Source organism: Mustela putorius, unplaced genomic scaffold (assembly GCF_011764305.1).
Source record: "Mustela putorius furo isolate JIRA1106 unplaced genomic scaffold, ASM1176430v1.1 tig00003867_pilon_pilon_pilon, whole genome shotgun sequence".
Lineage (NCBI taxonomy): Eukaryota > Metazoa > Chordata > Mammalia > Carnivora > Mustelidae > Mustela > Mustela putorius.
In genome coordinates, this window is record NW_025422019.1 from 515,705 (window position 1) to 540,073 (window position 24,369).

The 24,369-nt window shown below is 40.3% G+C and overlaps 1 protein-coding gene across 4 annotated transcripts in view; it reads right to left on the minus strand.

The window, feature by feature from the left end:
• PLEKHB2 (pleckstrin homology domain containing B2) overlaps positions 1–23,037 on the minus strand; it is a 47,764-nt gene extending 24,727 nt beyond the window's left edge. Inside the window, exons 1-4 of one of the 4 annotated variants that reach the window (XM_013048592.2) lie at positions 22,907–23,037; positions 8,647–8,691; positions 4,396–4,548; positions 2,953–3,055 (exon numbers count right to left, since the gene is read on the minus strand). In XM_013048592.2, coding sequence (XP_012904046.1) covers positions 2,953–3,055; positions 4,396–4,548; positions 8,647–8,683 — 293 coding nt within the window. In that variant the 5' untranslated portion in view covers positions 8,684–8,691; positions 22,907–23,037. Of the gene's footprint in view, positions 1–2,952; positions 3,056–4,395; positions 4,549–8,646; positions 8,692–22,733; positions 22,874–22,906 lie in introns of those variants that run through there. The other 3 variants (XM_004777766.3, XM_013048591.2, XM_013048593.2) reach the window with 3 other exon arrangements.
• Positions 23,038–24,369: the final 1,332 nt, after the last annotated feature.

Genomic DNA, 24,369 nt, shown 5'->3' on the forward strand with positions numbered 1-24,369 from the left:
TGTAAGTGATCAATCACTAAATTCTCTTCCTGAAACTAAGAATACAATATATGTTAACTAAATTGAAATAAAAAATAAAAAAACTTTTGCTTTAACTCTATGAACACTCTCTAAGTGGGAACACTGCTTGGGGATTTACCTGGATCTGTGCTCCCTCAACTGCAATTCTTTAATACCAAATAAATGTTCATTTGTCCCTAAAAAAAAAAACAAAACAAAACAAAAAAAACTCTCCCTCTCCTCTTCCCAGGCACATGTGCACACGCACTTTCTCTCTGTCAAATAAATAAATCATAAATAAATGAATCTGAAAAAAAGAAAAAGGAAGGAAGGAAGGTCAGTCTTTACAGATGGACTCAAGATGAGGTCATACTGAATTAATGTAGATGGATACTTACTCTACTACAGTTAGTGTCCTTATAAGAGAACATCTGGACACAGACACACAGGGAGAATGCCTTGTTACAACAGAGGCAGAGATTGGACTGATCCAATGGCAATCCAAAGAATGCCAAGGATCACCAGCCACAACCTAAACTAGGAAGTGGTAAGGAAGAATTCTTCTCAGGAGTCTCAGAGGGAGCATGGCTCTGCTGACACGCCAAGCTCAGACTCCTAGCTTCCAGAACTGTGAGAGAATACCTCTGTTGTTTTAAGGCACCCAGTTTGTAGCAGCCACTCTCCTGAAACAATGTTCTATTTACTTTTTTACCTTCCTGAGTCATTTTATTTCAAATTCTTGTTAACAGACTATATAGTTAGACTTTATATTTTTTACCCAATCACGAATCTTATTCTTTTTAAGGGGAATTTAACCAGTTCACATTTACTGAGATCATAAACATCATTGGTCCAATTACTGATAATTCCAGATATTTTTGCCACTACATTAAAAAAAAAAGTCCCATGTGACACCTCAATGTACAGCAGAACAAAGCAGTTAAGAACACAGGTCTCTGGAGACAAAGTTTCAAATCCTGAGTCTAGTCTACTAGCCTTTAAAACCTTGGCAAGTATGGTAGGCAGAATGATGTATACATCCTAATCCTGAAAAGCTGCGAATGTTACCTCAAAGGGCAAAAGGGACTCTATAGCTGTAATTAAGGTTAAGGACCTTGAAATGAGGAGATTACCCTGGATTATCCACGTTGGCACAAACTATTCATTAAGTTCTTAAAAGCATAAACCCTTCCCCACCTGCAGAGAACCAAAAAGATGACCACAAGAGAAGGCATGGCCCAGAAGCCAAGAAACGAGGAAATCTCCAGAAGCTTAAAAGACAAGCAAACAGATTCTCTCCTAGAGCCTGCCGACACTTAAGACCCAGTGTTGGACTCCTGACCTTCCGAAATGCAATCATAAATTTGTATTGTTTGAGCCACTGTCAGGGTAATTTACTACAGGAGCATTAAAAAAGTGATATGGGGGGTACCTGGGTGGCTCAGTTGGTTAAGCATCTGCCTTTGGCTCAAGTCATAATCTCAGGGTCAGGGGATCAAGCCCTGCGTCAGGCTCCCTGCTCAGCAAGAAGACTGCCTCTCCCTCACCCTCTGCCACTTCTCCTACTTGTGCTCTTTCTCTCTCCTTCTCTCTCTGACAAATAAATAAAATCTTTTTAAAAAAGAAAAAAAAAAAACAGTGATACAGGAAGTTACTTAACCTCACTAAGCCTAAATTTCTTATAACAAGAATAGCACCTACCTTATAAGATATAGTGAGGATTAAATAACATATATAAAGTAATTAGCACAGTGCCTACTGCCGGGTAAGTGTGCAATATACATGTTTAAATTGTTAAGTAATAATAATATAAATCCAGTTTATTAAAAGGTAGCAAACTGGATTTATGTGTGGTCATTTCTCCATCAGTCTAAAGGAAAGCTGTATCTCTTCCAGAAAGTATCGTTTAAGATTTACTGCTTGATATAAATCAGAAGAGTGTAAAAAAGCAGATATATGTGGTATTTAAAATAAACTCTGTGAGTTTAGCATGGAATAAATGTTTATATTGAAAATGAACATATATGTGAAATGTGGAGCAGGCACTCTGACAAACTGGCCTGGATTGTATGTAAATAGTCACCTAAATATAAAGATTTTAATATAAATGAACATTACAATATTCGGTTAGTGAATTCTTACAACGTCCAGAGTTAACTCATAAGGGTGGCACAGAGTAGCCAAAAAAAAAAATTTCCCCCAGTTTTTTTTTTGTTTTTTGTTTTTTTAAGAAAGAGTTAGCTTGCATGCACTTGTGCTTGGTCAGAGAGGGGGAGAGTGAGAATCTTAAGCAGGCTTCACACCCAACATGGAGCCCAACACAGGGCTCAATCTCATGACCCTGAGGATCATGACCTGAGCCAAAATCAAGAGTTGGATGTTTAACCGAAGGAGCCACCTAGGCACTTCCTCACCTCCAAGTTATATTTAGCCAGTGTTTTCAAGATTCTGATTCAACTTCACTGCCAACGTTAACAGGCTGAGAACTGATAAAGCTGGGTTTTCTTCCTTATGGCTTGATATCTCCTCTTCAAAGATGGCAGATGGAGCAAGAACCACCAAAGGAAGGAAAAGACTGAGTAACAGAGATGTCAGTGCTTTTTTAAAAGATACTTACATAAAAAGAACAAGATTTAAGAACCCATTCAACTACATCCATTACCCAATGTACATCTAGTAATGAAAAAGAATGCAAAGTGGCTATATACTAATACTCTGTCATTCCCAGTATAATGGGATCTCACCTGCACAGCTCTAGAGAAGCAGAAACTAGGACAAGGGTTGTTAGGTATGGAATAATGCCCTGTTACGTTTGTTTCACATATCCTCTGAGCCACTTATTCTGCTGCCTGAAGGAAAACATTCTCATACTTCTCCCTTCTGGAAATTTCCTTGACTGGAAATTAAAACACAACAGTTTTTAAATTAAACACATAAAAACTCAAAACTTACAAACAATCATCTGTGCTTTCTGCACAAAGACTGATAGTTTTCCCATCTCGGCAAACAATCTGCAGCATACAGTCTTTTGGCTTCCCATCTGGAGGCTGAATATCTGAAAAATAAGTATAATAAGGCAGTATTTATATAGTTTGTTTTAAAGGATTTATTCTACCTAACAACTCAGATAAGCAAAAGACCAGTACTTCAGAACATTCCAATAATAAAACATCTTTGCCCTGCTCTACAGAACCAAGCACATGAATCACAACTCTGTTCCAATTAAACTTTCTACAGGAGGGGCGCCTGAGTAGCTCAGTTGGTTAAGCATCTGCCTTCAGCCTAGGTCATGTTCATAGGGTCCTGGGATGGAGCCCCACATCAGCCTCCCTGCTCAGCAAGGAGTCTGCTTCTCCCTCCCTTTCCCTCTCCCCTCACCCATGTGCTCTCTCCTTTCCTCTCTCTCTCAAATACATAAAATCTTTAAACAAATAAGTAAATAAAAATAAATAAATAAACTTCCTGAAGGAAGAACAAGCAGGCCTCTTCTAGAGGGCAATCCATATACTGAAATGTACAGAACGGCCCAGACATTAGAAGAATAAGCCCCAATGAAAAGCATTACTGAGCATCAGATAACAAAATACTTTTTGCTTTTATTCACAGGAAATACTAAACTGGATCACTGCTTTAAAAGTGAAAATCATACTTTTCAAGTAGCTCTGTGTACCAAGAAATAAGGTCTATGATATTTGAGCCTAGCATAGGGTAGATATTTCAACAGCTAGCCCATAGATACTTGTGTTTCAAGAACTAACATGCAGGGGCAAGATGTTACAACAATGGTTATTACTAGCAGATAGGCCATTTGTTAACTCTTTTTTTCAAAAACTATTATATAGATCAGGATGCTTCAAACATCAATGTTTACTAAAACAGACACTATTCCAAAACAGAAACAGAGCTAATAAACAAGGAAGTCTATATATGCCCTTAATTAGAAATAGAAAAGTCTATACTTATTAAAAATGTATTACTTTAAAATGAATATAAAGAATAATTCCAGAAAGCCAAGGCATCATGGATTAAGTAACTGACTGGTGGTGTCATCAATAAGATGCCAGTTTCTGAGTAACAAAACCTGTACTACCTAGGGTGGTTCCATCTTTCTTGGGGATCCCAGCAGTCTGGTTGTTCTCCATCACTTTCTCCATAACAGAGCAAGGAATGTGGACTGCTGGGTCTGATTCAGTTGAGAAAATTAATCTGTCCCAACCATATGATTCATGATCCAAGTATATGGGTGCCCACTGTGGTTACCTCCCTTCTTTGATGAAAGATGAAACCCTTCTTTGGTCTGCCAATGAAAGCAAAATGAGAAAGGAAGATGATTCAACTCCCACCATAAATGGTCAAGGGTAGAGGACAGAAGTGGGCCACAACAGACTCACTTACCCCAACACTCATGCCCGATGCGGATATTGATGCAGTCTACTGGCATATGGATCTTATCCTCAACACTATGCCGAGTTTGATCATCATAATAGATCAGGTGACCATCTGACCACAGGTCAAACCAATTCTTCTTCCAACGCTTCAAAATAGTACCTGAAAAAAATGGAAACCCATTGGTTTTGAGCCAAAAAAGCAAGGACTTCATTCTCTAGTTCACAGAAAACTAAAACAAAGGAAACAAAGGAAGCGTTCCTCTGGCCCCGTAAGTATGCATGCATACAGCTGCCCAAAGTTGCTCCAACAAAATGGAGATGAAAGCAGACTCCAATGGCATAAACACCTATGCTATACCAGGCTACATGCAGCTTACACTAAAGGTACTAAGAATGCTGCCAACTTAATAGTCCCCATTTTTTTTTAAAGTTTGATAAAACCTTGATTTTGATAACAAGTGTTGGTGAGGATATAGAGAAAAAAGAACCCTCATATGTTGGTGGAAATGTAAACTGGCAGAGCTACTATGGAAAACAGTATGGATGTACCCCAAAATATTAAAAGTAGAAATACCATATGGACTATGAGAGACTGAGGACTCTGAAAAACAAACTGAGGGTTTTGGAGAGAAGGGGACTGGAGGGATGAGCCTGGTGGTGGGTATTAAGAAGGGCACATATTGCATGGAGCACTGGGTATGGTACATAAACAATGAATCTTGGAACACTGAAAAAAATAAAATTAAATTAAGATGTTTAAAAAAAAAAAAGGAAATACCATATGGTCTAATAATTCCACTACTATTTATCCAAAGAAAACAAAAACACTAATTCGAAAACATATAGTCACCATGTTTATTGCAGCATTATTTACAACAGCCAGGATAAGGAAGAAACCTAAGTTGCTAAGTGTCCATTGACAGATAAATGGATAAGAAAGATGTGACATTTACAGACAATGAAATATTACACAGTAGTAAAAAAAAGGATGAGATTGTGCCATTTGTGATGACATGGATGGACTTAGAAGGTATTGCGCTAAGTGAAATAAATCACACTGAGAAGTGAAATAAATCACACTGAGAAAGACAAAACCACATGATTCCACTCAATGTGGAATCTAAAAAAAATTAAATGAATAAACAAACATTAAAAAAAGAAAAAGACACATAAATACAGAGAACAAACTGATGTTTGCCAAATGGGAGGGGGATGAGGGATGGGCAAAACAGAGGAAGGATAGTGAGAGATAGAGGCTTCCAGTTATGAAATGAATAAGTCATGGGAATAAAAGGTACTGCACAAAGAATACAATCAATGATATTGTAATAGTGATATATGGAAATAGATGGTAACTATGTTTGTGGTGAGCATAGCATAATAGAGTTGTACACCTGAAACTAATATAAGACTATGTCAATTATACTCAAAAAATTTTTTAAAAACAAAAAGTCCTTCATTTTAAGCTAATGAAACATCTAATATTTAATTTTCCATGTAGCGTATCAAAACTTTCCCAGTAGTATATAACTTTGCTAATGATCAGAGAACAATGGACTGTGAAGTCTCTATGTACAAAGTATATAAAGTATATAGAGAAGAGTAAAGCCTTCCTCTTTTGAAAAAATATGTTTGTTTTTTTCTCAAAGAGCTTTCACATATATTCTTCTTTACCGTTCATCTTCCCTTAAAGCCCATGGCGTGGGAGGGTCTCCCTGCCTCAGACAGACACAGAAGCAGGTTCAGACACTGGGTGTACCCACAGCCAGGACACTGACTCCCATCCTGAATGCATCTGTCCTGCTACCTCACACATCCTATCAGTTTAAGGAATTCATCCAATCATTTGTATTCTTGGACTAGGCACTTGACTTTATGAAAATGAAATTCCCCTGTCAGACAAAAAGGAAAACAAAAAGGCCAAGTCAGTCACCCCTACTCCTTCCTCACACCCACACACTACCTATTACATCCTTCGTTCCTGTTAGATCCCACCCTTCTTGGCCATTGTGCACAAACCCCATTCCATGTACCTCTCCTTTTGCTCTCCTAGCCATTACTGGTGATAACAAAATATGTACCATATCACCCTTCCAAATTTCTTTTATCTATCAGGCAGCCTCCTTGCAAAAAGGGGCATCCACAGCGCTGTCCCAAACTGATAAATAAGTGACATCAGCATCCATTTGATTGGCAGCCCCTTGAGCTATACAAAACTATCCAACAGAGCTACCCAAACATATAGACGACGGGATCACCAGTTTAGGGAGTTCTACGCAAGTATCTCACCTGCCACCTAAGCCCTGACTGCAGATTTCCAATTTAGGCTGTCCTCCAGAGTCCTAAAGGTCTGTGTGGCAATGGCAACAAAAGGAATCCTCTAGACCACTATGCATACCTGTAACCATCTGTGTTTATACCCAGTGAGTATAATAAATCTCACCTCATCTTATTTTATTATGATCGACAGTTCTGGTTTTTGCAAAGGAAAATCAACCCACAAATTCGAAGATGGGGAAATGGAGTAAGTTTTCTGAATATACATTCAAGACTGCCAATGGACCAAGAAACTAGAAAAGTCTGTACAATTTTTTTAATATATCTATTTTGTGTATGTCACACATAGGCAGTGATGGGAGAAGGGACAAAAAATAGTCAAAATGGTCACTGTTCATTTATGTTGCCAGAACATTTACATTGAGTCATGGTGGAGAAAGGAAAGCTTGTCCTCAAACAAGGACACAGCAAAGCCTAAAAAGAAAAGCAGAGGATATCCAAAGGGCCAGGAAAGGAAGGTACATCCTCAAGGTCTCCACAAGCAAGGCTCTCCACATCCCCTAACAATTTAGGGAAGAATGGAATCACAGAACCCAAAACAAAGAAACTTATATTAAGACTGGGGCTAGACTCCAATATGCCAGGACTTTCTTTTTCAAGCCAACACTGCTCTATCTATTCTTAGAATATAGAACTGTCACAGACCTTGAAAGGACACCTGGTTCAGCTCCAGGTCTAGGAATGTAGAACTAGTGACAGGACAAATAAGCTGAAGGCTTGTCTCCTGGTAGAAAGTGTATCAATGTTGAAATGACACAGTCCTGAATCTCAATACAGGTTTGCCACCCACAGTGTTAAGTTACCTAACATCACTAAAACTCAATTTCTTCAACTAGAAACCGGGATAATGTCACCCACCTCACAGATCTGCTGTGATAAGTACATAACATATGTAAAATCTATGTAACAGGATCACAAACAACCCTCATAAATAATAGTTTTTATAAACCATCTAAGGTATGCAGTCCATTCTTCAGTGCTAGTCTCAATTTTAGCTAAGTTCTGAAGGTATAACAGAAATTTGTATCTGAACAATAAACAGTATAAACTATAGCTCAGTTTTTTGGTAAAGTCATAAGTGATATAGTAGTCACTTTTCCCTTAACTATACTCTTTTTAGAAGGACAGCAGAATAATCTGTTTACTTTTTCTCCAAAGAACAGAGTTGGTTCTTCTCACTTTAGAACATTCCATGAACCTGGGTACCTGGGTGGCTTAGTCGGTTAAGTGTCTGCCTTTGGCCCAGGTCATGATCCCAGTCCTGCATTGGGCTCCCCTGCTCAGCAGGGAGTATTTCTCCCTCTCCCTCTGCCCTTCCCCACCCCTCCACCCCCCCCCACACATCCCCTCGCTCATTCATTCTCTCTCATGCTCATACACTCTCTCTCTCCTTCTCAAACAAATAATTAAAGTCTTTAAAAGAAAATAAACAAAAAACGGATTCTCTTCTGCAGAGTTCTTTTGGAGATCCAAAAGACTAGTTCTGGATAAACTAGTTTTAGTTTATCTAAAAGAAATAAAATTTTATTTATCTCTCAAATCAAATCTTCATCTCTATAATTAAAGTCTCTAGTATTTCAGAATCTTAGTCACTGTTCAATCCCCAAATAAGACAGGTATTTCCCACAGAGACAGGGTTCAGCTTGGTTAGATTCCAGGAGGGACTCAGGTCAGCCATAAGAAATAGAGCACCCTAGTGAGAAAAAGATAAACCAGCAGGGACTACCACGATTCCCTGGTTCCTATCAAGGTTATAACAAAGAAAGAACTCTGTGTGAGCAAAAACACAGTTCACAGAGCTCTAAAAATTAATAAGACTTTGACGTTTGTTTTTAAATGTGATCTTTTTCAGCAAAAGAAATAAACATGTACCCTAAGACAACACTAAACCCAGTCCAACAGGCTCATCTTCTGTACTTACTCTGTCGCAGCAACCATCCACTCTTCACAAATGCCATTTTTCCACCTATAAAAGAAACAGCCAATTTCAAAGTTATACCTAGAAAAGAGAATGGCCCATTTAAGCTGTTTTTCACTCACAACACTTCTGACACCAAACATGTGGGGTCTTTCTACATTAAAAACCAATTCTCTGAATCTCAGGACAACAACTAGACGTCTACTGATTCAACTCAGTTCTGACCTAGAATTAGCATCAGTTAAGGGTTCAGTTCCCCAAGAGTGCTCCCACTTTAGAAACAAATTCTAAGTCTCCAGTATTTCTGACCTACAAATTGGGGGTTCCCACAACCTCTCCTCAAATTTGGTAATTTTGCCAGAATGATTCACAGAACTCAAGAACGTGTTTTATTTACCATTTCCTGTTTCTTATAAAGGATACAACACAGGAAAAGCCAGACCGGAAGAGATGCAAAGAGCATCATATGGGTGGGTAAGCCTTCCATGCCTTCTCTAGGCACACTGCCCTCTCCCAGCACCTCTATGTGATTATTAACCCAGAAGCTCTTAGAACCCTGGCTTTAGGGGTTTTAAGGAGGTTGCATTAAGTAGGCTGATTGATTAATTACTGACCACTGGTGACTGTACTTAATCCCCAGCTTCTCCCCATCCCTGCAGGTCCAGGGATGGGGCTGAAAGTTCTAACCTTCTAATCACAAGGTTGAGTTCCCTGGAATTTGGCCCCATCCTAAAGTTATCTAGGGGCCCAGCCAGAGTTGCTTCATTAGCATAAGCTTAGATATGGTTGAAAAGGGCTTACTATGAATAACAAGATACTCAGCACCTCTATCTCAGGAAATTCCAAAGGTTTTAAAAGTTCACATATTTCTTGTTTTATCACAAAAATCACATCCATCTGGTTTAACTGTCCATCCTGACCTCCTTCTGTGTCAGTTGAGGAAGGCACCAAAGCCATTTTATTTCACTGGCCATCTGGCATTTACCTAATACCTCCTCAATAGGGACAATAAAACCCCTCCCCACACCTCCCACTCTAGGCTTTTGGCTCAATACTCTGCCCACCTTACTAAATCTAACACCACTCAACAGACATAAGGCACCCAAGGAACACTAAGATTTAGCTCTGTCAAGGATTTGTGACTTCTCCAAACATGCCCAGTGTCCTGGGGCTCTGGGGTCCACTGCTTCAGCTTTATTCCTGGTGTGACCAGTTGAATTCACACAGCCCAGTCAGATGTGCACTAGTGTCAACAAGCCAAGTGGCTGGTCAGAACAGAATTCAAGAAGTCAAGAAAGAGTGTGATAAATTTAACTCCATAAAAATAAAAATCTGAGTGGAAAAACAAGTCAAAAAGACAAAAGATTAAGAAAAAACATTTACAACTATATGGCAGCAAAGAGCTAATTTCCTTCACATCCATAGCTCACACATAACAGAAATGACCATCACCCAGCAGTTTACAAGAAAAGGAACCTTAATGAGCAAAAAATTTGTAAGATATTCAATTTCTCTCTTAATTCTAAAGACAAAATTCAAAACACAAGTCACAATATTACCTATCAGATAGACACAAATGAAGAAAACTAGGATACCCAGAAAGGAGTAAGCAAAATGGCAGGAGTGAAAACTGGTACAAACCTCTGGGAGGAAGATTTGACATCCATCAAAATTTTAAACGTTCATAAACTGTGACCCAGAAATTTCACGATTACTAGGATTATGCTTCACTGACAGATGTGCAGAGGTCTACCAACAGATCTGTATATTGGCAATGTATATACGGCAATGTTGCTTATACTGCAAAATACTAGCCCCATCCAAAGTGATCCACTTCAGAAAATGGCTCAAAGGGTACCTCTACAAATGAAAGATCATTATGCAGATATGAAAAAGGAGGTAGAAAAATGTGTGCTGATATCTGCACAATTGTTTTGGGGAAGGAATCACAGAAACTCTTAACCACGTGTATCTCTGCGGAGAAGAAATGAGGCAATGCTGTGTATGTATCAGAAAGGAAGGTGACTAGGGGCACCTGGGTCGCACAGTTGGTTGTGCATCCGACTCTTGGTTTCGGTTCAATGAGTGAGCTCACGGTTGTGACATGGAGCCCCACATCAGGCTCCATATGCAGTGAGGAGTCTGCTTTTAACTCTCACTACCCACCTTCCCTTTGCACATACAAGTGCTCTCTAAAATAAATAGATTTTTCGAAAAAAAGAAGAAAAAGTGACTATTCAGTCCTATTACACCTTTCTATTAATACTTAATTTTTTAACAATTTCCATGTATTATATCCTTTTTCTTTCATCAACAGATTTTAGGGGCTCCTTGTGGGCTCAGTTGGTAAAACATGCGATACTTGATCTCAGGGTTGTGAGTTTGAGTTCCATTTTGGTCATAGAGATAACTTAAAAAAATTTTTTTGGAATTAAAAAAAATAGGGATACCTGGGTGGCTCAGTCAGTTAAGCATCTGACTTCAGCTCAGGTCATAATTTTGGGGTCCTCAAATCAAGCCCCAAGTCAGGCTCGCCACTCAGTGGGGAATCTGCTTGTGCTGTGTCTCTTTCAAATAGACAAACAAAATCTTTAAAAAAAAAAATAGATCTTACTTGGAGAATTTATTTGGACCATTTTTGTTTTCTACTTTAGCATTTTTAGGTATTCTCTTTAAGGGCTGGAAGGTTAGCAAAACAGAAGAAAAGCCTAAGTGGGCACCTGATAAGAACAAATCAGTCCCCCCACCTTTAATTTTTCCCATGTCTGACTAAATTCTCACCATTCTCCAAACCTTTACAAAATAAGCTACACAAGCTTGGTTCATCCTATACTCCAGCATCTCCCAAATCTCATATATTAAATGTTCTTAATATCCTTGTGATTTCTGCCAACTCATGCTGTCTGTCCTCTCCATGAAAGGAAGTAAGTTTTTCATCTTTCCCCATTTTTCTCCCACACACTCAGGTAAACTAGAAACAGAAAGGCAGTCTCTCCCCTTTTTCTGAGTGCACATAAATGCTGCTCACTGCTGACTAAAAGGGACTAAGCCAAGTGCCGCTGACTAGAGGGCTAACAGCACCTATCACTGACCAGGAAACCCTCCCTAATCCAAGGCTGTTAAGCAAAATGACAGTTTATTATTTAAACCAGGTTGAATGGTTTTCTAAACCTACAGCAAGAAAAGAAGGGGAAAAAACCTTCCTAAAATAATCATTTATTTCAAAACAGACACCATCATATTTTCATCCAACAAATACTGAATGCTAATGTGTGCCCAACCTTGTAGTAGGCACTAAGGACACAGCAGTGACCAAGCTAAAGTCCCTGTTTTCATGTAGCTTACCCTGCAATAAAAGCAACAGATTAAACTTAATTAAAGATGGGTGATGCAATGCTGTAGACAACATTTCTGTAGTGGTGTTATTACCCCAGAGCATAAATCAGTATTCATTCACGCCAAATCCTGAATAATTATACTAAAGTGTCCTACCATCATCATAACATGAATTCTTAATCTGTATTTCATGTGAAAAGGAAAATACCTGGGTATAGACCAAAAAATTATTAGGAGGTATTGGTAGCTACCAAGTCATAATACAATACAATAAAATCTGGCTGAAATGCTATCATACAACTTCACTGGTACTTGATCTGTTGGTGGTTATGTAAAAATAGTCAAAATGTCAGTCCTGGGATAAGAACAGTTACATTTACTCAAAGGTCTTTTAAGAACCTGAGACCAACAACTTTACATACCTGCAAATTTAGTAACACTACCGACCATGAAGATAGGAGTTTAAAAGAGAGTTCATGCTAAAACCTTAAGGACCTAGAGATTTCCTATTATCTACAAATTGTATAGGTCAGCATCTGAGTTGCCAGATATTATACCTCTATTCTCTTAGTACTTACTTCCTGGGAGGTTGGGTTTTACTTTCAGGTACCTGGGTATATAAACATGAAGAAACAGAAATCAATACCAGGCCATTTGAGAAAAAATTTAAAAAGAAAAAAATATATATGGAGTTTAAAGAACATCCTACTAAAGAATGAATGAGGCAAATGGGAAATTAAAGAAGAATTTAAAAAATATATGGAAGCAAATGAAAATGAAAACACAACAGTCCAAAACCTTTGGGATGCAGCAAAGGCAGTCTTAAGAGAAAAGCACATAGCAATACAGGCCTTTCTCAAGAAGCAAGAAAAATCTCAAATATACAACCTAACCTTACACCTAAAGGAACTGGATAAATAATAGCAAATAAAGCCTAAATTCAGCAGGAGAAAATAAAGATTAGAGCAGAAATCAATGATATAGAAATTAATTTAGAAAAAAAAAAAAAAGAACAGAACAATGAAACTAGGAGTTGGTTCTTTGAGAGAATTAGTAAGATTGATAAACCCCTACCCAGACTTACCAAAAAGAAAAGAGAAAGAACCCAAATTAATAAAATCGTGAATGAAAGAGGAGAAATCTCAACCAACACCACAGAAATACAAACAATTAAGAGATTATTATGAGCAATTACATGTCAACAAATTGGGCAATCTGGAAAAAATAGATGCATTCCTAGAGACGTATAAATTACCAAAACTGAAGCAGGAAGAAATAGAAAAACTGCATAAACCTATAACCAGCAAAGACATTGAATCAGTAAATAATCTCCGAACAAAAAAAGTCCAGGGCCAAATTGTTTCCCAGAGGAAATCAACCAAACATTTAAAGACAAATTAATACCTATTCTCCTGAAACTATTCCAAAAAACAGAAATAGAAGGAACTTCCAAACTCATTCTATGAGGCCGTTACCTTGATCCCAAAATCAGACAAAGACCCCACTAAAAAGGAGAAATACAGATCAATATCCCTGACAAGCATGGATGCCAAAATTCTCACTAAGATACCATCCAATAAGATCCAACAGAATATTAAGAGGATTATTCACCATGACCAAGTAGGATGGATTTACTCCTGGGCTGCAGGGGTGGTTCATCACCAATAAATAATCACCGCATCAATAAAAGAAAGGACAAGAATCATATGATCCTCTTAATTGATGCACAAAAAGCATCTGACAAAATATAGTATCCCTTAATAAAAATATAGTATCCCCTTAATAAAAACCCTGCATCACGTAAGGATAGAGGGAACACACCTAACATCATAAAAGCCATATATGAAAAACCCACTGTGAGTTTCATCCTCATTGGGGAAGAACTAAAAGTTTTTCCCCTAAGGTCAAGAACACAACAGGGATATCCACTCTCACCATTGTTGTTCGACATAATACTGGTAGTCCTAGCCTCAGCAATCAAAAAAAAAGAAGTAAGAGGCATACAAATCAGCAAAGAAGCAGTCAAACTTTCACTCTTCACAACTCTAGAAAACCCAAAAGACTCTACCCAAAAATTGTTAGAACTGATACAGAAACTCAGCAAAGTCTCAAGATATAAAATCAACACACAGAAGTCAGTTGCACTTCTATACACTAATGAAGCAGAAGAAAGAAAAATTAAGGAATCAATCCCATTGACAATTGTACAATTGTACCAATTTACAAATGTACCAAAACCCATAAGATATCTAGGAATAAAACTAACTACTCTGAAAACTATAGAACACTTATGAAAGAAATTGAGGAAGACAAAAAGAAATGGAAAAACACTCCACAAGCATGGAGTAGAAGAACAAACATCATTAAAACGTCTATACTGTCCAAAGCAATCTACACTTTCAATGTAATCCCTATCAAAAAGCATCAGCATTTTTTTACAGAGCTGGAAGAAACAATCCTAAAATTTGTATGGATGAACAAAAGACCCCAAATACCTAAAGCAATCCTGAAAAAGAAAACCAAAGCTGGAAGCATCACAATTCTGGACTTCAAGTTGTATTACAAAGCTGTAATTATCAAAACAGTACAGTACTGGCACAAAATCAGACACACAGATCTATGGAAAAGAACAGAAAACCCAGAAATGTACCCTTAATTCTATGGTCAACTAATCTTTGACAAAGCAGGAAATAGCCAATGGAAAAAAGAGAGTCTCTTCAAAAAATGGTGTTGGGAAAATTGGACAGCCACACACAAAAGAATGAACCACTTTCTTTCACCACACACAAAGATAAACTCAAAATGGATGGAAGATGTGGGACAGGAATCCATCAAAATCCTAAAGAGAACACCTCTTTGACTTCTTGCTAGACACGTCTACAAACAGAGGGGAAACAAAAGCAAAAATGAACTATTGGGTGCTGCTTTGATGGCTCTGTTGGTTAAGCATCTGACCCTTGGCTTCAGCTTAAGTCATGATCCAGGGATCAAGCCCAACATCCAGCTCCACACTGAGTGCAGAGTAGGCTTCAGATTCTTTCTCCCTCTTCCTCCTCCTTTACCCCTCCCTGCTCACACTTGAGTATGAGAGCAAGCGCACATACAGTCTCTCTAAAGAAATAAAATCTTAAAAAAAAAAAAAAAAGGAATACTGCAACTTCTTCAGGATAAAAAGCTTTTGTGCAGAAAAGGAAACACCAACAGAACTAAAAGGCAACCCAATGACTAGGAAAAGATATTTGCAAATGACATATCAGATAAAGGGCTAGAACCCAAAAATCTATTAACTTAACAAACTCAACACCCAAAAAACAAAAAATCCAGTAAAGAAATGGGCAGAAGACATAAACAGACACTTCTCCAAAGAAGACATACACAAATGGCTAACACACACATGAAAAAATGCTCAACATCACTTGGCATCAAGGAAAATAAAAATCAAAACCTTTATGAGATACCACCTCACACAAGTCAGAATGGCTAAAATGAACAAGTCAGGAAACAACAGATGTTGGTGAGGATGTGGAGAAAGGGGAACCCTCTTTCACTGTTAATGGAAATTCAAGTTGGTGCAGCCACTCTGGAAAACAGTATGGAGGTTCCTCAAGAAGTTAAATATAGAGTTACCTTAAAACGCAGCAACTGGGGCTGCCTGGGTGGCTCAGTGGGTTAAGCCTCTGCCTTCAGCTCAGGTCATTATCTCAGGGTCCTGGGATCGGGTCCTGAATCGGGCTCTCTGCTAGGCAAGGAGCCTGCTTCCTCCCCCACCCCCTCTGCTTGCCTCTCTGCCTACTTGTGATCTCTCTCTGTCAAATAAATAAAATCTTAAAAAAAAAAAAAAAAACCAGCAACTGGACTACTAGATATTAACCCCAAAGATGCAAATGTAATGATCCAGAAGGGCATCTGCACCCCAATGTTTATAGGAGTAATGTCCACGTCAGCCAAACTGTAGAAAGAGTTGACATGTCCAATGACAGATAAATGGATAAAGAAGACCTGGTGTGTGTGTGTGTATGTGTGTGTCTAGGTATGTGTGTAGCTATCTATAATAGAATATTACTCAACCATCAAAAAGAATGAAATCTTGCCATTTGCAACAACATGCATGGAACGTCATTGGGTATTATGCTAAGCAAAATAAGTCAGAGAAACACAAATACCATTTAATTTCATTCATATGTGAAATTTAAGAAACAAAACAAATGAATATAGGACAAGGGAAGGTACAAGAAAAGAAAAATAGAGAGGGAGCCAAAGCACAAGAGACACAGAACTCCGGGAAACAAACTGAGGGTTGCTGGAAGGGAGGTAGGTGGGAGGAGGTAACTGGGTGATGGGCATTAAGGAGGGCACTTGATGTGAAGAGCACTGGCTCTTATATGCAACTGATGAATCACTAAATTCTACCCCTGAAACCAATAATGTGCTATATGCTAACTGGATTGAATTTAAATTTTAAAAGTTAAAAAAAAATAAATAAATAAAGGGCACCTGGATGGCTCAGTGGGTTAAAGCCTCTGCCTTTGGCTCGGGTCATGATCCCAGGGTCCTGGGATTGATCCCCACATCGGGCTCTCTGCTCAGCGGGGAGCCTGCTTCCTCCTCTCTCTCTCTCTGCCTGCCTCTCTGCCTACTTGTGATCTCTGTCAAATAAATAAATAAAATCTTAAAAAAAAAAAAAAGCTTCTACATCAAGAGGACATCATTATCTTTAATGTGTCTATAAAAAAAATTCAAAACCATTAGAGTAAGAGAAAATTAGAGTATTACAAGGCTGAAAGAAACAAACTGGAATTAGCAATAGAAAATCGTGTGGGTTGGGGGGATTTTTGTTCTTTTTAAGTAAATTCCATGCGGTGTCTTGGAGCACAACACAGGGCTTGAATGCATGACCTGGATATTGGACCTGAGCTGAGATCAAAAGTTGGACACTTAACCTATTAATCCACCCAGGTGCCAGAAACTCATGACTTCTTGAAAAGGGGTAATTCTTCTGTGGACTCAAGTAGCTTTTTCTCTGGTATCATCCTATCTTTAGTCATTCTGTGGGACAATCTCACATGTACCCCTGCATCCAGATTTTTATCTCTGATACTGGTCTCCTCTAAAAGGAATCAATGCTCCCTGAAAATGAGCTGGTTACAACTTAGGGACAGGAAACCTCAAGATGTGCCTACTACCAAAAAACAAAGATACTTTCAGGAATGCCTTTAGAAAGGATAAAGAAGCAAACCAGCTGAAGGAAGGGCTTCTGATAATGCCAAATTGAGAACAATAATTATAATTCATTAGAACCAACTGAGAATGAAAGGCATCCTTAGTATAGATGAGTAAAAATCAAATACACTGCTATGAAATGTGTCAGAGAAAACACAATTTCCAATGTGAGTTCGGATTTCCTTCAACAAGGGATGGGGTGGGGGGGGGTTAAAATTTGTTTAAATACTTTGATTTGTATACCTTCTCCTCACTAGATAATTCAAATGGTTATTACAGTAATAGAGATCTTTGTCATGTTTACTAGAACACTACAATTTCTTTTTTAACAGGAAGTCTGGACTTCTGAGTTAAGGACTCAACTGTACAAAATTTATGCAGTAGGGAATATCAGAGGAACAGGCTTTGAAACAGCCTAAAACAGGCTACTGGGAAGAAGGATGTTCAGGAAACGAACCTTGGACTCACACCCTCAGGAATACACTTGAGTTTGGTTACTTGCACTTGCTGAGCAGGCACTTACAAGTCAGTCTCCAGAAAAGTCAAAAGACACCAAGAAAAGATTAAAGCCCCATGATAATAAAAGCCTCCTAAAACCCCTTGTGAGATCTTCACTCTAATTAGGCAATACCATCTACTGCAGCACATCTTCTTGGGGGACTGAAGCCAGGGCATTTTGCCATCTAGCAGAGACTGCAAGGTGGGCATTCATCTGAATGTAGGAGAACAAGTTCTTTATCCCCATTAAAGAGATGTGTGTCCTTTGACTGTGCCTACTAGCCTCTTCTGTCAGGCATCACTTTGGTATCATGACCACCACATGAAGCATATTGCCTCATCAGCCTTAGTCTCAGCCTCTGAAACAAGAGAACCCTTGCCTCTGGCTCCCAACCCATAAGCAACATGTAACACAATACAGATCCTCCATATAAGATACACCAAGGGCTTATAAATAAGATACACCAAAGGCTACAAGTACTTAAATAAGCAGCTGCCATCAACTACACCTTAAATGGCCCATGTCACCTAAGCTGGACCACAGCTGCATCTTTCTATCTAGAGTCTGCACCCTGCCAGGCTCCTGAATCCTGACCACAGAGCAGAGGGAGAAGGGACATTATCTATCACTCAGCCTACTTGCCCTCAGCCCTACAGAGCACTCATATGCCTAAAAGAAGTACCTTACTCATCAGCCTAGCCCAATTCCTGACCCCAGATCCTGCTAGCCTGTCCTGCCTTGAGAGTACCTGGAAACAGTGCTGGTGGGAGAGGGTGGGGGGGGCAGACTTTAAACATCTATAGTCTCATTTTCCCTCTGCGTTAAACAGAAATATTACATAGATATGTAAAGTCCATATTTCTTGTTACTAAACACGGGAATTCACAAGAGAATTATTTTCACAGAAGGCACAACAGTAATATTAAAATGAGGATCCAAGACAAAAGAAATACCAGTAATGTCAAGATCACCCATGCAGGTGACTGCTTTGCTATTTTCAACATTAATGATGGATTACAAGGAGCACAAACAACTAAATCTCCCTCCTGAAATGCAACTAAAGTGAGTTAAGGGGAAAACAGGGCCTAAATCACAAAGACAAAAACACCAACAGCAGGGACAAAAGCAGATGACCCGTGTTCAAATCCTGACTCACTCATTTATAAATAAACTTGGGGGTTGGGAAATAAGTAAATAAATAACCTTGGGCAAGTTACCTAACTTTTTCAAGCCTTAGTTTCTTGATCTATACAATGAGAATACCAATAACTACTTGACATTTGGAAAACTGGGTGAAAGAACATGTGTTTGGCATAGTGCCTGACATTACTAAAACTCAAGAAATGGGAGCTGCTCACACAGCAATTATCATTATTATCACTTTACTTCCTCACTAGCCACATGACTAAAATTTGTCCAGAACATTCCAGAAGATAGTAGCACATTACACTGCTTCTCAAATGGCTTAGAAGACTTAATAAAGATGCCCTTGAAGGTTAAAATTTGAATACATGTACACTAGAAATAAAAGCAAAAAACAAAAAACCTTGCAGAACACATAACCAAATCCATCCCTTAAGGAACAGGAATATTTCTTTGCCTTACCTTGCTGAATTCCACATTACTTCACAACTTATTTCAGCATTCCACTATTTCTATCCTGGAGCAAGATCTATTGCATAAACTAAAACTCATCAGACAAAAGTCCTGAGGTTGGTCTCTAGACAATAAAACACCAGCAAACTAACTACCTGCAAAATACCCACATTACTCACAGGCCAGTAAATCTATAGGAAGTTTTTAAATATAAATCATATTCAGCAATTCAAATTAGTTTAAATGTGAACTCAAATCATTTTAAAAACACTGAATCCAAGGGTACCTGGGTGGCTCAGTTGGTTAAGCATCCCACCTCTTGGTTCCAGCTGAAGTCCTGATCTCAGGATCATGAGATCAAGCCCCATGTGCAGATGTGCACTCAGCATAGAGTCGGCTTCAGATTCCTTCTCCCTATCCCTCTACACCCCACTTCATGAGTGCACACGCACTCTCTAAAATAAAACCTTTAAAAACAAAACAAAACACTGAATCCAAAAGACATCAATTTTAACAGGTAGGAAGAATATTCCCTTTGGAATCTGGCAGTTCTGAGCTCTACCTCTTACTAACTGCTATGACTATGAGCACAAAAGCAAACCTCCCAAGCCTCACTTTCTTACCTATATGACAGGACATTACTAGTTATCTCATGAGGTTAAGTGTGACAGTTAACTGAGATAATATGCCCAAAGAGCCCCATATGAGGCACTCCAAAAGAGAGAACAGCTATAATTACAATACTATCTTGTTCTAAGAAGTGCAATTCAAGGCTGTCTACAACTGACTCACTCACAATACACTTGTTCCTCTAGCTAGTCCTCTCTGTACTTTAACTGTAAAAGTGACTACCTTATCAAAGGAAGAAAAACTCTGTTCTTCAAAAATGATAATGCAGGGGCACCTGGCTGGCTTCATCAGTAGAACATGCCACTCTTGATCTCAGGGTTGTGAGTTTGTGCCCCACATTGAGTGTAGAGATTACTTAAAAATAAAATCTTTAGGGGTGCCTGGATAACTTGGCTTTGGCTAAGGTCATGATTTCATGGGGTGTGAGACTGAGCCCTGCCTTAGGCTCTGCACTTAGCACAAAGTCTGCGTGAAGATAATCTTCCTCTGCCTTCCTCACTCTGTGTGTGTGTGTGTGTGTGTGTGCGCACACACGTGCGCACACACACACACGCATGCACTCTCGCAATGTATAAATGTTTAAATAAAATCTTAAAAAAAAAAAAAAGAACGATATTGTAAAGGCAACAAGAATTCCCAAGTGCCTCTAAATACAGGGAACAAAAACTGGATGATACATCATCATTTAGTTCATATATAGCACTGACCATTACCATGTAGCAACCACTTCTCAATAACAAGCCTAATATAGCACTCATCAAAGGAGAGACACGCTGGACAGGCAAGAAAGCTCAACTTTCTATCCTCACCATCAAATTCAGAAGCAAACATACAACCAATGAAACACAACTAACCCTCATTTTGTAATATGTTTATTTTATTCTCTGAAGTTTTTCATAGTTACAGACACTAATAATTTTTAATTTCTTTAGACATCTGGAAAGGAAAAAAAGGCAGAGTTAAGGAGAAAGAACCCAAATATTTATGTAGAGTGGCAAGCTGGGAAGCTCAGAAAAGTTTCTAGAGGCAATCAGAAAAGAACACTCTATCTTCCAGAGAAGTAATATGACTATCACACAGAGTGTTATCTGTTCTTCATTCTATAGAATGATGTACAAGTTTCATAAATTCAGTCCTTGAGATTATTAGGAATTTTACCTACAGAATATGCCAACACAATTAAAAATATGCTAGTGAAGAACCTCTGTCAGGTTCTGAGTTCTTTTCTGCAGCTTCCTTTAGTAAGCATATACTGAACACTAAGTTGTCTGCCAGGACCATCCTGAAGCATTCTGAATTCCTGCCCTCAGAGATCAATATGTTGGGGAGGGGCAGGGGAGTCAAGTATAAAAATCACTAATGCGAAAAATAAACCCCAGGCATTCTCATTGCCACGTATAGGCTGGCCCTTAAGACAATCACATATATTTTGGTCATTGATCTGTTCGACAAATAATGACGGCCACAATAAGCAGCTGACAGTCCTCGTCAGCTAGGGCCCTAATTCCCCTTGTGACTTCAGACAACTCATTTCCTGCACTGGCTATAGCTTCCTCAAAGACCAAGAGACCCAGAACTTCCCCCCTTTCGTTATAAATACTCCAGCCTCTGTCAGTGACTCCACCCTGTCCTAGTCAGAAGAGGTTTTAAAAAAAAAAAAAAAAAAAGATTCTCGGGGGCCAGGAGTCAATGGCGTTGGGAATTAACCGCGTTCCTCTAGATTTCTTGACAGTATGGCCATTATACCGCATACCCTCCACACGCCCTGAAAAACAGGAACTTACTATTCCTTCATTTTTACGAAGCCTCTTCTATGTAAATACTTTACATTTGAGATAAAAACAAAAAACTCTCTGCCCACACAAAATAAAAACCCTGCGCTCCGGAGTTCCCGATCTGGCTGAGTGAAAAGATCAAACGTGAAAAAAGGTAATGTGCAACCAAAAGTCCTAAGACTAACCACCAACCACTACAAAGCCAGAAATAAGTGAAAGGAAGTGGGGGCCAGTCGCACCCGCGAGTCCTCAGCTTCAATGCTGCTCTGTTCCTAAGGAGAGTGCAATCTCGGTGCGGGCAAGGCAGCTACTAGGCTCTGGGAGACCCGTGCAGGCGGAAAGGTGGCGGGCCCGCGGGGAGCACCTGAGGGAACGGGGACAGCAGCAGGAGAGCTCGGGCAGGACTGGGCAGCTCAAGGGGAAGCTCTGGAGAGACCCACACCAGAGAGGGGAGAAGGGGCGTGGGTCGGGGATCTCCTCAGAGGGGCGCCGAGTGGGTGGCGCTGTAGGAGGCGCCACAGGGGCTCGGAAGAGGAGGGACGCTCACCGGGAGGAGGGGGTGCTCTTGGAGGGGTGCGGGTCTGGGCGGCTCTACAGGGGAGGGCACGACGGCACCAAGGGCCGAGAACAGTGCCTCCCGAGCGGCTTGGAGCTGCGCAGCTCTAGCCTGGCCGAAGCCGAGGGGGTCCGCTCCGAGGGGGACGGGATGGGCGGCTCTAAGGAAGGTTCTGGAGGAGTCGACACGGGGGAAGAAGAGGGCACGCGTAGCGGCACCGCTCCAGAGGAGACTCTGGTGGGGCCAACACCAGGAAGTGAAGAAAGAAGGTGGGTCCGGGAGTCTGGGGGGTCGCCTCAGACGCGCGCCGAGGGAACGCCGCTAGAGGAGGCTGGGATCTACGCCGGGGAGGGGCGGGCCGCTGGGTGTAAGGTGGGGTTCTCTCCGAGGGATGCGGGGCTGGGCGGCTGTACGAGAAGTTCTGCAGGGACCTACACCCGGGAAGGGGAGGACGCGCGGAGAGGGACGACTTTCTCACCAAGGCTCTAAGGGACCGACGCCGAAGACGTGCGGGACCGCGGGTAGAGAAGGGATCGTCTCCGAGTGGTGACAGGCTGGGCGACTCTAGGGAAAGGCTCCAAAGGAACCAACTCTGGACGGTGGGGAAAAGAAGGGACCCTGGAGTCGCCTGGACCGGATGAACACATTTACCTGCGAACTCTCCAGCCGCCGCGGAGCACCGAAGCAGGGCGCGTGACCGCAAGGACGCCACTGGGGTTCCTGGGGTCCGACTGCCTCACGCCTACGTCCGGGCCGCTGTGCAACGTCACACCTCCCCGCGCGCATGCGTCCGGCCGCGCGCCCGGAATAATCGCGGAGGCAGTGGCCGAGCACGGGTAGTCATAGGAGGGAGGGGAGGGACTTGAGGCATCCTCAACTTTGCTTAAGTGGAGGTTTAATTTTCAACTGAAAAAGTTGTTTGCACCCTGGTCTTTGTCCAATTGCCATCCTCCAATAAAAGGAGCCAGGGCTGCTTAGAGAAATGAGTGGCTCTAGAACTATAGCAGCGAAAGCACAACCTGAGCCTGGAGCTTGATGTAGAAGTAAGAAATGCTCAAAAAATAAAATCATGGAGGCATGTCAAAGGACACAGGAATAAACCTGAAAAAGCTCCCCATGGTGAAATCTGGAACAACTTGAGAACCAAAATAAATTATGTAGTATTAGGTTATAACAGAGTATAAAACAAATATGAGTCCTTTTTTTTTTCTTTTTTTTTTGATTTTATTTGTTTATTTGACAGACACACATCACAAGCAGGCAGAGAGAGAGGAGGAAGCAGGCCTCCGGCTGAGCAGAGAGCCCAATGTGGGGCTTGATCCCAGGACCTGGGATCATGACCTGAGCCGAAGGCAGAGGCTTTAACCCACTGAGCCACTCAGGCGCCCCCGGAGTCCATTCTTTTGAAAGTAAATGGTTAAATTAATGAAGAAAAAAGGTTTGTGGTTTTTTTTTTTAAGATTATTTATTTATTTATTTATTTGCCAGTGATAGAGGGAGAGAGAGCGAGCAAGCACAGGCAGACAGAGAGGCAGGCAGAGGCAGAGGGACAAGCAGGCTCCCTGCGGAGCAAGGAGCCCGATGTGGGACTCGATCCCAGGACGCTGGGATCATGACCTGAGCCGAAGGCAGCCGCTTAACCAACTGAACCACCCAGGCGTCCCAGAGAAGTTTATTTTAATAGAAAGAATTCTAATAATAATAATAATAATAACTCCAGAGGGAGTATAAACCTCCACCCACACATCTCTGAATCTGCATAATTGCTTCCTCTCAAAGAGAGGGAAGAAAATAACTTTACAGTGGAGAAACCTGAGAAACACTACTCAACCATGTGATAAAAATTGACATCAGCCATGGTAAGTCATGTTGATAATATTTACCTTTGACATGGTGTGATGAAAAGGTCACTTTTCCTTTGGCCTTCCTTCCAAAAAAACTACAGTCCCAATCTAACCATGACAAAAACATCAGACAACTCCTAATTCATGCATGTTCAACAAACTACCTCACCAGTACTCCTCAAAAACTTTAAAGGTCATGAAAAACAAGGAAAGACTGAGAAACTGTCAGATGCAATGGGGGATCCAGGGTGGAATCCTGGAAAAAACTGG